The 14,043-nt window shown below is 47.1% G+C and overlaps 1 protein-coding gene across 1 annotated transcript in view; it reads right to left on the bottom strand.

Annotated features, from left to right (window-relative positions):
• Window positions 1–14,043, bottom strand: part of LOC308307265 (neuropilin-1a-like) — a 118,664-nt gene that overhangs the window by 56,471 nt on the left and 48,150 nt on the right. Inside the window, exons 5-6 of the mRNA XM_080752444.1 lie at window positions 13,228–13,455; window positions 5,963–6,118 (exon numbers count right to left, since the gene is read on the bottom strand). Coding sequence (XP_080608570.1) covers window positions 5,963–6,118; window positions 13,228–13,455 — 384 coding nt within the window. The remainder of the gene's footprint in view (window positions 1–5,962; window positions 6,119–13,227; window positions 13,456–14,043) is intronic.

The raw sequence follows: 14,043 nt of genomic DNA, 5'->3' as shown, positions 1-14,043 counted from the left end.
TACCTCGTTTCGATACTCTTGAACACACCCCTGGCCGGTCGCATCTGTAACAGTTGGGCTACTGAAAGTTTAATGACTACACTCGTTAGCCTACTGTGAATTCCCAGGTATCGAAAATAGTATCGTATCTATTCAAAGGTGAACGATACCCATCCCTAGAGGGTCCCCAGTTATGTATGATTATTTTGGGGGTCGCGGCCTGAAAAGGTTGAGAACCCCTGTGCTAAAGCTTCGGTCTTCGGGTTTCTTCGAGTCAATGTTTTTGTCCGAGACCATTTCTCTCCCCTTCTCTCTTTGCCTCCTCACACGTCCTTATGGGCAGTCAGAATGTTTTGCACACACAGCACATTTTGTTCACACCCGACAGGGCCGGGGGTGTCAGGGTAAATTCATTTTGGGGGGAGGGAGGGAGTGGGGGGTGATAGTATATCAGGTTGCGTGGTCCCAAACCGACCGCCCAGGATGGGGTGGAGGGGTTAGTTGTGGTGTTTGTGTTTACAAGGCGACGGTCGTCCGGAGGCCTGACCAGGATGGGTGTCTGCTGCTGGGGTGAAGGTCAGCGCGGGTTCGGCCGACCCCATCCCTCAACTCCCCATCGGAGGGTCAGCAGGCAGACTGGGCCGCGCGGATAGGCCTGTCACAAGTAAGACTCCCTAATCAGATAAGCGACCGTCAGGTCGCATGTATACACAACCTTATGGTGGCTCTAAAAGAGGGGCATGTGAGAAATCAGGGGCGGAGGTTGTGGTTTGCCAGCCAAGGAGTGTGTGTTCAAAGTTTGGCATGGATAGGGGCAACGGTGCCGGAGATAAGAGTAGGGTCAAAAGTGTGACGTGACGTGACGGACATACGGAGGGACTGAGAGACAGCCGGAGGAGGTTTTCATAGTAACTTGCGACCTGACGGGCGTAATAATCGTCTAATCGCAATTATTTTAGATTATCGCAATTACTTTTGCATAATAATTTCCATGTGGAAAAAATATAAAAAATATTAGAAATAGCAGATCAACTTTTCTCTACATGTATACAATTATTAAATGTCAATAATTTATTTTACATTTAAGTTATTTGTCACATCTGCTCTACGCCATTTTTATTATGAATCCTAAAAGGCAAACAGAAATAAAAAATGTATTCTTATGTTTCCAATGTTCAACGCCAAACACACAATTCAATTCTTAATCGCAATTATTTGAGTGACAATTAATCGTCAACTTGTGACCGTGACAGCCCTATACGTGCGGACGGAGCTGCGGCAAAGGAGACCGGGGGATGAGGTCGGAGTGTGAGGTATGCGGGGTGAAACTTTCACATGACCGTCACGTGGACGCGTGCGCACGCAGAAAGCAAACAGATATGCAAAGGGCAACGTAACACCCTCTTTTACGGTCCTGTGCGTGTGTGGGCAAACTGGGCATGCCGCGAACACATGCCGCCGTGTACTCTCACACCAACAACGCGCGTGCAGTTCACGCATGCCCTCGCATGCATGCGCGTACACACGCTCACGCACGCACAGGGCATAGCGTAGCATCGGGAGCAGTGAAGGGGAACTCTGTTTCTTGTGAGCTAACACAGATGGTCTCCCCATCTGTTGCTATGCTTACACACCTCGCTCTCAGGGTCACAGGATGTGTTTGCATGCGATATATGTGTGTTTGCACATACATGCGATTGCACTGCGTGCGTGCCTGTGCGTGTGTGCGTGTGTGTGTGTCTGTCTGTGTGCGTGCGTGCGTGTGTGTGTGTGTGTGTGTGTGTGCTCGCGTAACGCGTGTGCATGCGCGTACGAGCGCGTCGTCGTCTCACTGTGAGGCTGTGAAAGCAGTCTTGCACCTCTCTCCTCTCTCATCTTCACCTCTCTTTGAGAACGCTCTCCCCCCCCCCCCCCCCCCCACCGAGACCGCGTCTGGATGAAGCAGCTAGATCGCAATCGACAGGGTAGAGAAAGAAAAAAAAAACGACACAAACACAAAGGCAAGGCTTGTTTTGCTGAGCGGAGTTGCGATGGGATATTACTGTGGGACTAGACACCGAAACAAAGTGGGTCTGTCGGGCCGGAGAGGGCGTACGACAGACGGAGAGAGAGAAAACTGTGAGAAAGAGCAAAAGAGCAGTGGTGGATAAAGTACTCACATTTTCTACTTAAGTGAAAGTATCAATAATTCAATGTAGAAATACTCCGTTACAAGTAAAATACCAGAATTCGAAATGTACTTGAGTGAAAGTACGAAAGTATTGGCATCAAAATGTACTAAAAGTACCAAAAGTAAAAGTACAAAATGTTTGAAAATAGCAGATCTACAAGCTCACAACGCGTCGCGATGCGACGCATTGTGAGCTTGTAGATCGACTATTTTCAAATAGCCAAGGTATAAAATATGTATATGTTTTATAATTATAATTTACATCTGCAAAGTAACTAGTCACTAAAGTTTTCAAATAATTGTAGTGGAGTAAAAGTTCAATATTTGGATCCGAGATGTAGTGGAGTAGAAGTGAAAGTATTGGAAATACTTTCACTGAAAATTGGAAATACTCAAGTAAAGTACAAATACCTCAAAATTGTACTTAGTACTTAAGTAAATGTACTTAGTTACTTTACACCATGCACTGGGCGTACGACGGACAGAGAGAGAGAGACAACTGTGAGAAAGAGCAAAAGAGAGAAACGCAGAGTGAGAGAAAAATGGAAGAGATAAACAGAGGGAGAGAGATCAGACAGAACGAGGGAGAGGGAGGGAGGGCGCTTGTTCTTACAGAACAGAGCAATGATGACAGACAAAGTCTCTTTTCATCACAGCCTTATCGGCTCTCATGATCGGCAGTTTGCAGCTGGCGGCGGAACCGTTCCCTTCCCCCGTTGCGTCAGGGTGAAGACCCCTCCCCCGTAAGAATGAACGCACAATAAGCGAACTTTTGAATAATCCAAAACGGCCCGCGTCAGCATAAAAAGCCGCTCCGGAAAAGGACGAGGAGAAAGAGACTAGAGTAGGGATGGGACGATAAGCGATATTATCGTTTATTGTGGTAAAAAACACTCACGATAATCGTATCGTGGAGATTTAATTTATCGTGATAATTTATCGTCCTCCGTCATGCACTGGGATCAATCCACCTTTTATTTGCCGAGCTGCATATTGTCCGGCACCACTTAAACCCTCTGTTGGTAAAACGTACGTATAATATACGTACTTGATACTGCCTTTTTTCACTCTCTACCAAATCTCTTTGCAACGCGTTGTGAGCTTGTAGATCGGCTATTTTTTTGGCAAATGTTCCGCCCCAGGATAATGGATGTTGGGTACATTTTGATTATCGTGATAATATCGTAAATCACAATTTCTTTGGTCACAATAATTGTGATATGACATTTTCATATCGTCCCATCTCTAAAAGAGACCCAGAGCGATCTCTCTTGTCTGGGTTTCTTCCTCTGACATGACATGCTGTGACCAGCTATGTACTGGCCAGGGATCAGATACATGTCCCTCTTTGTAACGGAGAAGGCGAGGAGTGGATCTGGCGTAATCTGATCTCGCGGGTGGGATTAAAGGGCGAACCCGAGAAACTCTTGACTCGAGTAATAAGACGGGGATTATGACTTCAGATGTCATCGCTGCACTAATTACTGTGTTGGATCTCGCTCTCTGTGTGCGAGTGTGTGTGCGAGCAGGGACGTGCAGAGAATGTTAGAGAGGCAGGGGGCTGAAATGTCAAAAAGGGCCTTTTGGTGAAAACATTGAAAATAGCAGACCTCCAAGCTCACAACGCGTCGCAGCGCGACACGTTGTGAGCTTGGAGGCCGGCTATTTTCCGTGCTTGATAACACACTGAACTAAGCATAATCAAGTCAATACTGGTGATGTGGCAGAACTGCATAGATTTCTACACAGAGAGGGCGGTTCTTTCAACATAAGATGCTGCATTCAAGTTCAGGAGAGTTTGGACAAGGCAATTCTCTTGAATGCTGCCTTCAGGTATGGCATGAAAAGAGGGCATTTGCATGTCTTTCACCATAGTAAAAACTGCATTCATGGTCTGAAGAGGGCACTTTTTACAGACAGGTAAAAGGGCAGGGGCTCAAGCCCCTTTGATGTCTATGTGTGTACGTGCCAGTGTGCGAGCGTGTGCTTGCGTGTGTGTTTGTGTGCGTGTGTGTGTGTGTGCGCGCGCGTGTGTGTGTGTGTGTGTGTGTGTGTGTGTGTGTGTGTGTGTGTGTGTGTGTGTGTGTGTGTGTGTGTGTGTGTGTGTGTGTGTGTGTGTGTGTGCGCGCGCATCTTTATGCAAACCTTTCCCTGTGGACCGGTAAAAACCTTTGGAGATGATTAGTAGATTTGTTTAATGCATCCGTCAGATGTGTGCATGTGTGTGTGCGTGCGTGTGTGTGTGTGTGTATGTGTGTGTGCGTGCGCACGTGTGCACATGCGTGTGTGTGTGTGTGTGCCTGGGGTGGTCCGCTCCAGAGACAGATTTATGACCCCCTAGCAGTGCTTGTCTTGCTTAATGAAATGTTTAGTTGCAGCGTTCCCCCAAATTGGGGTCGGGGGGGGTCAGGCCCCATGACAATGATGCTACACGCACAAGCCCTGGAGGTGCTCGTTTCTCACTGTGTGTGTGTGTGTGTGTGTGTGTGTGTGTGTGTGTGTGTGTGTGTGTGTGTGTGTGTGTGTGTGTGTGTGTTTGTGTGTGTGTGTGTGTGTGAAGGAAAAAAGGGGGTGGGGGTATATGGTAGGGGTATATGGTCCCGGAGTCTGTCTGGGCCATCCTCCTGTCTGTTAGCCCCCCAGCCCAGTGTGTAAACGCTAGGCCTCATAAAAGCAGTGGAGACAGCCCCCCCCCCCCTACGTCGTAAGTAACTCCGAGGGAGCCGAGGGTGTTGATTTAATTAGTCGCAAAACCGCTTTTAAAATGACAGGCAAAGTTTTGTTGAAAAACACAACCACATGTAACCTCCCCCGCTACGAAATTAAAGACAAAAAGAACGCCGTGATTCCTCCTCAGACTCTTATAAAGGATAATGTGACAGCGTCTCCAGTAGCTCATGGTTGTTGCATGCAGCCATGCGTCAAACTCTGAACTCGTATAACCTCACCATGGCTGATTTATACCTCGTTGTGTGCCGGTTTGTCTCACACCCGGTGTTAATTTTTTCAACAAATTTTGATTTAGTCTTAGTCTTAGTCTTTTGAATAACACACCATTTAGTCTTGGTCTTGTCTTAGTTTTCCTTTGGAATTAGTCTTAGACTTTTAGTCTTCGTCTTTTAGGCTAAATATAACCACATAATTCTGAACAAGTCATTGTCTTCTACTGCCCGTTACTTGGTCAAAATAAACATACATAAAATATGTATTTGGCTTTAATTTCATTACAGTTACATACAAGTGTTAATTTTTACAGCCATTAGTCTTAGACTTAGATGTATTCTTAGTCTTAGTCTTTCGAATAACACAAATAATAGTCTTAGTCTTCTGAAATTGTTTTCGTCTAGTCTAGTCTTATCGACAACAGATCAAAATCTTGTAGTCTTTTCGTCTTTTAGTCTTAGGCTTAGTCGACAAAATTAATTGTGAACTTGTAGAGCTGCTATTTTCAATGCGCGACACGGGAGCAGAACCTAGTAAACTAACCCTAACCCTTGCTGGTTATAGGTTGAGCATCTTTAGCATTTCGCCTCTGTCGGGTTTATATCCAAAACTGTTCATTTTCAGGATTCAAATTCTAAAGTAGCAAAACGACAAGATCAAAACCTGTTGCTGTGCTCCACGTTTCAAGCTTGTAGATCTGCTACTTTGGTTGCTTTTGTGTGACGCTGTTGTAGTAGTATGATCATCGACAGGTTACACACCTGTGTAAACTTTCGACGTGACATAAACTTGTCGGATCTGTCCCACTTTTAGCTATTTTATGTTTTCTCCCCCCCTTTTTCCCCTTTCCGTCTTTTCCTGGCGACTCACCCTCGGGCACGGTTCTCTCGATGACGGTGAAGTTGGCGGAGAAGCCCTCCTTGGCGATGGCGCTGTCCGTGTTGATTGTCAGTGCCAGGATGCCCGTGTAGGAGATGATCCTGCCAGGTGTGTTCTGCCCGCAGTACCTCCCCACGTACGGTCCCACTGCAGACACAAGAACACAGCATCGATTGATCGGTTGAGTGAATACTTTATTAACAGAGAGAGAAACAGAGACAGAGACACACAGAGACAGAGAGAGCGAGAGAGAGAGACAGGAAGAAACACAGGAAAATAAAAACATTGTTGACTGGAGTTCGCGAGCAATTCAGAGTCGGGTCATGTCACTATTTGTTGTGTTTGCCGCGGGCCTCTTCTCCCCTCGACAACCAATCATCTCGCCTTCCCTCAGCGGAGGTGAGAAATCTAGCATGTCAGTGTGTCACGTTTTAATTTCCGGCAGAGAGTATACATGTTACATTGAACACTCTCAGAGTTCTGGGGAGCTGTCTCCCCCCCCATAGGCCAATGATTATTGAATGCTTTAACTGTTGAAAAATAGCAGATATACAAGCTCACAGCGCGGCACCGAGTGCCGCGCTGCGAGCTTGTAGATCTGCTATTTTTTTTTAATCGTGAAAATTAGAATTTTGACCCTATTCTATAAGTGTCTTTTGAATCCTTCTAAGGTTTTTGGAAAAACCCTATGTTGCTATGTCAGCAACCTGGCTAGCCATCGTCAAAGAAAAGGTCCTTTTCACTTAACTGGAGCTCAGTTAGTCTGTTCTTGAGAGACTACTATGTCAGTGGTTCTCAAACCTTTTCATGTGAAGGACCCCCAAAATGATATGTATTTGGCCACGGACCCCCATCTCAAAATATTTAGTTCCAGGGACCACCCAGAAGCAAAATTTGAGTTACAAATGTTCGCTTAAAAAATACATTATGTTCAAAGATTTGCACACATTTCCATGACTATTTTTCAATAGCTAAAGCATTCAATAATTCTAGGCCTAAATGGGTTAATTTTAAGTCCGGCAGAGAGTACACATAGTCAATGTTACATTTAACACTCTCAGAGTTCTGGGGAGCCGTCTCCCCACCCCATTAAAGACACCATGGGAAACAGCAGTCCTGACATTCCACGCCCCGCTCGCACACAAAGGAGGTAAAAAGAGGAAGCGGGACTTCTCCTGGTGGCGGCGGCGAGGTCACAGTTTCCGTCTGTTTGCCAGCCGTAAATTCCTCCGAGGGCCCCTTCTTCTTTCATTTCTTTTTCCGTTTTCGTTTTTTTTTCTGTGTGTTTTGTTTTAAATGTGGTTCAGAGTTGAGGTGGACACAGCCGCTACAGCTCAGCGAGTTTTCTGAACGAGAGCCCAAACAAGCCGAGATGGCTGCGGAGTTATGGGAGAGGAGAGCCAAGAAGACAAGAGAGGACAATAAGTAGTAGTAGCAGCGAGGGGCTACGTCTCACTGAGCAGCCTGAATGAAACGCTGGAGACATGTCGTCGTTGTCGGGTGGAAACCTTGAATGTCCAAAACTGTTCGTTTTTTTATCATTTAAAAAAATTAACTAAACTAGTGAAAACAGCCGATCTGCAAGCACACAACGCCTCGCACCGCGAGGCGTTGTGTGCTTGCAGATCGGCTGTTTTCACTACCTTTGTGCGACGGCCTTGTCTGATGAAGCAGGGCTTTACTTTGCGAAAAAACATACACATTTGAAACTTGGAGATACGAGGTTTCTGCCCGACAGAGACGATATATATAGACAGAAATGGATTGAAGGGAGGGAGAGAGAGAGAGAGAGAGAGAGAGAGAGAGAGGGAGGGCACTGTGACCTTGGACCATGCGTTTGCTGAGTGCCGTCATCCGTGGCTTGGTGTGCGTGTGCGGGTGCATGCATGTGTGTGCGTGCGACTGCGTCTGTTATTGTGTGTGTGTGTGTGTGTGGATGTTAAGCAGGTCTGTGGGTCCTGCAGCTTATCTGTGATTACTAACGCTGTGATCAGTGGCGAGTGACAGGCCTGTGCCTCCCTCTGGCCTCCCCGGCATCCAAACACGCCACTTCCAGCCCCGGCAGCAGACCCCCCCCCCGCCCCCCGCCCACCCAAACATGAAAGGCTAAGGGGGGGCCAGGCCACAGAGACCTATAGAGCAGGAGGTGCCATTGCTCAGATTCAGGGACGTACTGGGCCCCTGATTCAGCCCGGGAAAAGGAGGTTGGGGAGGACCACTTGCGCGCGGGCATCGGCCCTCGCACCAGATTTTCTCGCCTTCCGGGCGCGCTGTGATCGGCCCCAAATTCTAACCGATGAATGGTTACTGTGATTTTAGGTCTCATAGTTTTTCTGGTACAAGGAGTCTAATGATGCTGTATGTAGACCATCCAGGAGTAGTCAACTCAAGGAAGCTAGGGAGTAGTGGGCCGGTATTCGGATGATAGACAAGCCAGTGGGGCCAATGTGATGGCTCTGTGGGCTGCTGCTAGCGCTGCTGCCAGTCTTACTCAGGATTGTCCATTTCAGATCATGAGAGACAAGCCAGTGGGTTATATTAATATTTATATTATATATATTTTTAAATTTTATTTTATTTACTTTGTGGGCCAGACATTTTTTTTAACGGCCGGCCTGGACCGGTTGGGAATAGACCGGCCTTTCGGGAGTTGTCCCGCTTTTCCCAATGGCCAGCACGTCCCTGCTCAGATTCATCTTCATATAACACACAGGTGCCTCGGTGGATTTCGTTTGTGTGTGTCTGTGGGCAGGTTGAGTGTGAGTTAGCGCTCTCTATGTGCGTGTCAGTCGCGTGTAACGCCTCAGACGTGCGCGCTTCTGTGTGCCGTGTGTGTGTGTGTGTGAGCACGCGTGCACGCGTATGTGCGCGTTTAAAACTTGAACACACAAAAACCCATCTCCCGGATTATCTGCATGACTCCCCAGCGCCCATGAAATTTTAAAGAGCCGCACTGTGAACTCTGCATCCTGCGTCCCAGGAGGATGGGAGTGGGGGGGGGGGTGGAGTAGCGGGGGGGTTATGGTGGGGGTTGGGTGGATCAGAGGCGTCAATTGGGAATGGCAAGGTATGGCAGCTGCCATAACTTGGCTACAGGGGGAAAAAAAATAAAATGTACTTCTTAAAATGAATTCATCATGCCTGTTGCAAAGGTATGGCAACATGACTGGTGTCTTGCACGCACGCGAAGGCGTGACACCAGTCATGTTGCCATACCTTAGCTTTTGCTGAACTGACGCCACAGGGCTTGGCCGACCGAGAGGAGAGGAGAGGAGAGGTGTTATTTCTTTTCCGACTTGCACTCCCTGCAACCCCACCACCACCACACCCTCCTCCCGGCTAGCGAGCAAACCAAGAAGACCTTCTGTGCTAATGCACTATTGATCCAGGAGGCACCACAGGTACCGTCCTGCTGGCTGGCTGGCTGGCTCAGGGCTGGCGAATCCGACGCACGCCATCGCATTCCCGTTCCCTCCTCCTCCTCCTCCTCCTCCTCCGACGAAGGCTTATTTTTACACGAGGCTGGCGCTGTTTCTCATGGGTGATAATCCAAGGTGAAAAGGGTGTCAACGTGGTACAGACGCTGGCCCCACGGTTCCAGTTACGCCGGCGTAGTCAAGGAGCGTTCAGACGAAAAAAAGGACAACGAACCGATGCCGATACCGTGCAGGCGTTGCGTTTTTTAATCAGGTGTTTTAAGATTACACGCACACACACACACACACACACACACACACACACACACACACACACACACACACACACAGCACGTCTTCCTTTGGCAGACGCCTGATGGCGGTTGTGCCTGGCTAGCGTCTCACCATTTGCAGAAATTAAAAAGGATAAATAAATAACTAAAAGGTGATAATAATGTGACATAATTTTTGCCCTAGAGATCACTGCTGACATTTTTAATCAACACAAATGAGACAGAGGGTGGTGTGGAGGGTGGTGGGATATGAAGATACAGTATGGAAATCCTTGATGCTTAGTCGAGAAACCCTCAAACGTGCATAATTCAGATCCTTCAGAGGATCCTGAACCGTGCTGAAAAGTAAACAAATACAGCATTTCTTCCCCCCCAATAGGAGTCATTTTTTGTTTCATATTTTAAGAGTTCTCTGCAATATTTATTTCGTACCGACCGGGGGAATGTCAAGGCATTGGCGTGCGGTGATGGAAAGGAGGGTGAATGCTGTCAGGTAAAATGATTTCATTTTGGGCAGAGTTGGGAGAGAATACCTTAATGATTCTTCTGCAAGCGAGGCCGCCGTGTGCGGCGTAGCCTGCAGAAGAGACTCAAAACTTCACCAACTAGTTCAAATCCTCAGCGACGGATGGAGAGGGAGAATGAATCCAGAAAGGAGCAGCCATGTTTTGAACACTTTCCTGTCAGCGGCATTGCACTTTCTCTCGCTGTCTGTCTGTATCTCTCTCTCGTTCCCCTAGTGTGTTTAAGACATTGTTATTTTAAAAGTAGTCTTTTTCCCCTTTTGTTTGTCCAAAAAAAAAAAAGCCTCACGTGTGCCACAGTCTCGAAAAAAGTTCTCTTTTTGAGCGGTGCAAGGTGCTCCAACAAGTGACCGGGTGTTTCTGTTCATTATGTCCGTATGAGCATCGTAGCAGCAGCTGCAGCCACCCAGTGGTGCTGCTGAGCAGCCTTGAAGTGAATTGACAGGGATTTAACATTATTCCTCTAGTTCATATATGACTTAATGAAATTAACTAATTAAAAGGCACCGCTCACTTCTCACTGGGTGGGGTTTTTGAAAGGTTAATTAAAATTCCATTATATGCCATTAAAACCCCCTCCAATATATCATCGTTGTCGGGTGGAAACCTCGTATCTCCAAGTTTCAACTGTGTACGTTCTTTCGCAAAGTAAAGCCCTGCTTCATCACACAAGGCCGTCGCACAAAAGTAGTGAAAACGAACAGTTCTGGACATACAAGGTTTTCACCCGACAACGACGACATTTTCCCCATTTTCAACTGTTTTTATTATGTTTTTGAAACTTGCTTTGGCAATGTAAACACATGTTTTCTCATGCCAATAAAGCTCCTTTGAATTGAATTGAATTGAATTGAATTGAATTGAATTGAATTGAATTGAATTGAATTGAATTGAATTGAAAAGCTTGTACATCTGCTATTTTTGAAAGTTTTTGAAAAATTGTAATCTTCTCCTCTGGGGGTCCCTGGCACAAAATATTTCCAGGTTGGGGGGTCCACGGTCAAATAAGCATATCATTTTGGGGGTCCTTGGCATGAGAAAGATTCAGAACCCGAAGCATAGAATCTGCTTCAGCTCTTGATGGGTTAAGGCTGTTAAGGCTGTATGTCAGTGAAAAATAAATACCGCTTTTAATGCGTCGCCCTGACAAGGAACGCACGAAACCTGCCATGCAGGAGGAAGCTCCAATTCATTTCTTTCGGACATTTCCTGTCGGACTGGAGTGCGCATAACAAGAGGAGAAGCCTTTTATGCAGGCGGAGCGGAGGCGGCAGCCACTTCAAACATCACGGCCATCCTCTACAGCTCCCCGCGGGCAGACACAAACATCTTCTCCCAAACACAATGCGTGGAGAGCCAGAGAGGAAGGGCGGGATGCTATCACAATCAGGAAATGTTTGGCATTGAGCGATGACTATGAGCATTATGTTTCTCCGTGACAGGGGCGTCACAAGGGGGGGGGGGGGGGGGGGGGGGAGAGTGGGACTGAGTTACTAGGGCCCAAGGTGGAGGGGCCCACCTTGGTGTATAAAATAATTATTTTATACTTTAGCTATTGAAAAATAGCAGATCTACAAGCTCGCAGCGCGGCACCGAGTGCCGCGCTGCAAGCTTGTAGATCTGCTATTTTTTGAAAAGTGTGTACAAATCTTTGAATACATGTATTTTTTAAGCGAACATTTGTAACTCAAATTTTGCTTCCGGGGGGTCCCTGGAACTAAATATGTTGAGATGGGGGCCCATAACCAAATACGTATAATTTTGGGGTCCTTCACATGAAAAGGTTTGAGCACTACTGACATAGAAAGGATTTGAAATATTTAGATCTACAAGCTCGCAGCGTGGCACTCTGTGCCGCGCTGTGAGCTTGTATATCTGCTATTTTTCAACAGTTAAAGCACAAAATGTGAGCGAATCCTTGTACCCAGGGCCCAGAATTTGGTGTGACACCTCTGCTCCGTAATGACGGGGACTGCTGGAGCCCTGCCAACAAAGCAGAGGTTTATATACTGAGCTAGCGCACCGGATAATGCTATCACGTTTTGTGACGAGAGCGATTCACTTTCTCTGGCAAAACAGTTCCCTCCCAGCTCTACTGGATAGTAATCACTCCGCATTGTTCTGGGAGACACAGCGGATCATGCTATTGGGGAGGGGAGGGGTGCTGCTCTCTCTCAAGCACCAAGCGCTCCTTTCACTTCCTCCAGCGAAAAAGAAAGAGACAAACAGAGAGAGAGAATTCTATACTATGTGGCCTTGAAAGCATCAAGCTGTTTTGTCAAGAATGCAAAAGGGCCTTTTCTTTGACATAGTTACAGCTGCACAATGTTAGTGTGAGGTCCGCTCACCTGGGACTGCCGATCGCTCCCACGCACACGCACGAGCGCACGCACACACGCACGCACGCACGCACGCACGCACGCACGCACGCACGCACGCACGCACGCACGCACGCAGGGAGTGGGCGAGAGAGAGAGAGAGAGAGACAGATCTGTCACTGAAGCAGCGAGTTGCATTAAATTAAACGTAAAGTAGCCAGCCATCTGCCTGCCTGCAGGTGGATATTTATAGTTTCTGTTCGTCCCAAATGCATATCTCATCATCCCCAAATGCCTAGAGTGCGGCGCATGCTCATAGACACGTCTCATGTAAGTACAGTAGCCTTTACGTTCATCTAACGTGGGAACATGACAGTACTTAACTAAAGACATTTCATTTGCATTACTGAGTCATTAGGGCTGGGGCAGTTATGGATTTTTACTAGTTATCGCAGTAATAAGTCATTGTTTACCGACGGTATGGTGATATCGCAGTATCTCTCAAAAAAGGTTGTTTTGAATGAAAATTAAATACAAATAAAATAATAATAAAAAAATAAATCGCTATATAATCGCGGTTATAAACTTGACACCGCGTTATGCTTTGCAGTATGGCGGTATTGAGGTTATTGCAGCCCTATTCGGTAACTCTGCAGGCTGCAGCGGCGACACCGTCACTCCTACGTGTAAACCCCTTTGACTCACCTCCGGGGAAGCCGTCCCAGATCTCCAGGCGGTCGTAGCGGCAGAACACGCCGGTGGGCGGCGTGGTGTCGGGCTCCAGCTCGAAGCTCTCGAACTCCAGGACGATCTCGGACATCTTGGGGGCGAAGATCATGAAGGTGCAGTCCAGGTTGTTGGGGTACTTCTCCGGGAAGCCGGGCGACTTGATGACGCCACTGTTGGAGGTGAAGTTCCGGGAGCATTCTGGACCTGTGGAACGGGAGAAAGGGGGGGTGTTGAGTGTTGAGAGAACGGTGCTGAGTGGAATGCAAATGATTGTTGCTATTTGTTCCAAGCTTTATACCTAACGGCAAAATGTGACATAGCTCTGTTTACACGATGCTCTACCCCCTCCAACTGCATACATTTCAACAGTTTCTATTATGTGCTGTTGACACTTGCTTTGGCAATGTAAACGTATGTTTTCTCATGCCAATAAAAGCTCATTTGAATTGAAATTGAATTGAGAGGAGGGAAGATGCAGGAGGAACAGTAGATACGAGAGAAAAGTAGGTACTTGAGCACCAGTCGAGTTTTATGACTCGTTGGGTTTTATGGCCAGTTGTTTGTTTTCAGGTTGCTTTCTGCCTTTGCTAGCGAGTAGCACTGCATCCCAGCTGCTTTGCTGGCAGTTTATGGCCCATGGTGCAAGACCACCAAGACGGTTCATTGTGTAATGTACTATAAATTGCTATTATGTTTACCGAGGGAAGCAGGCTACATCTGGCCAGTACGACCTTTTCCGCCCTCCTGACTCGTTCCTTTGTCTTCCTTTAAGTTCCTTCTGTGGCACAAAAG

This window comes from Nannobrachium achirus, assembly GCF_963921795.1.
Source record: "Nannobrachium achirus genome assembly, chromosome: 21".
NCBI classification, from domain to species: Eukaryota; Metazoa; Chordata; class Actinopteri; order Myctophiformes; family Myctophidae; genus Nannobrachium; species Nannobrachium achirus.
This window is presented reverse-complemented; position numbering and strand designations above follow the sequence as displayed.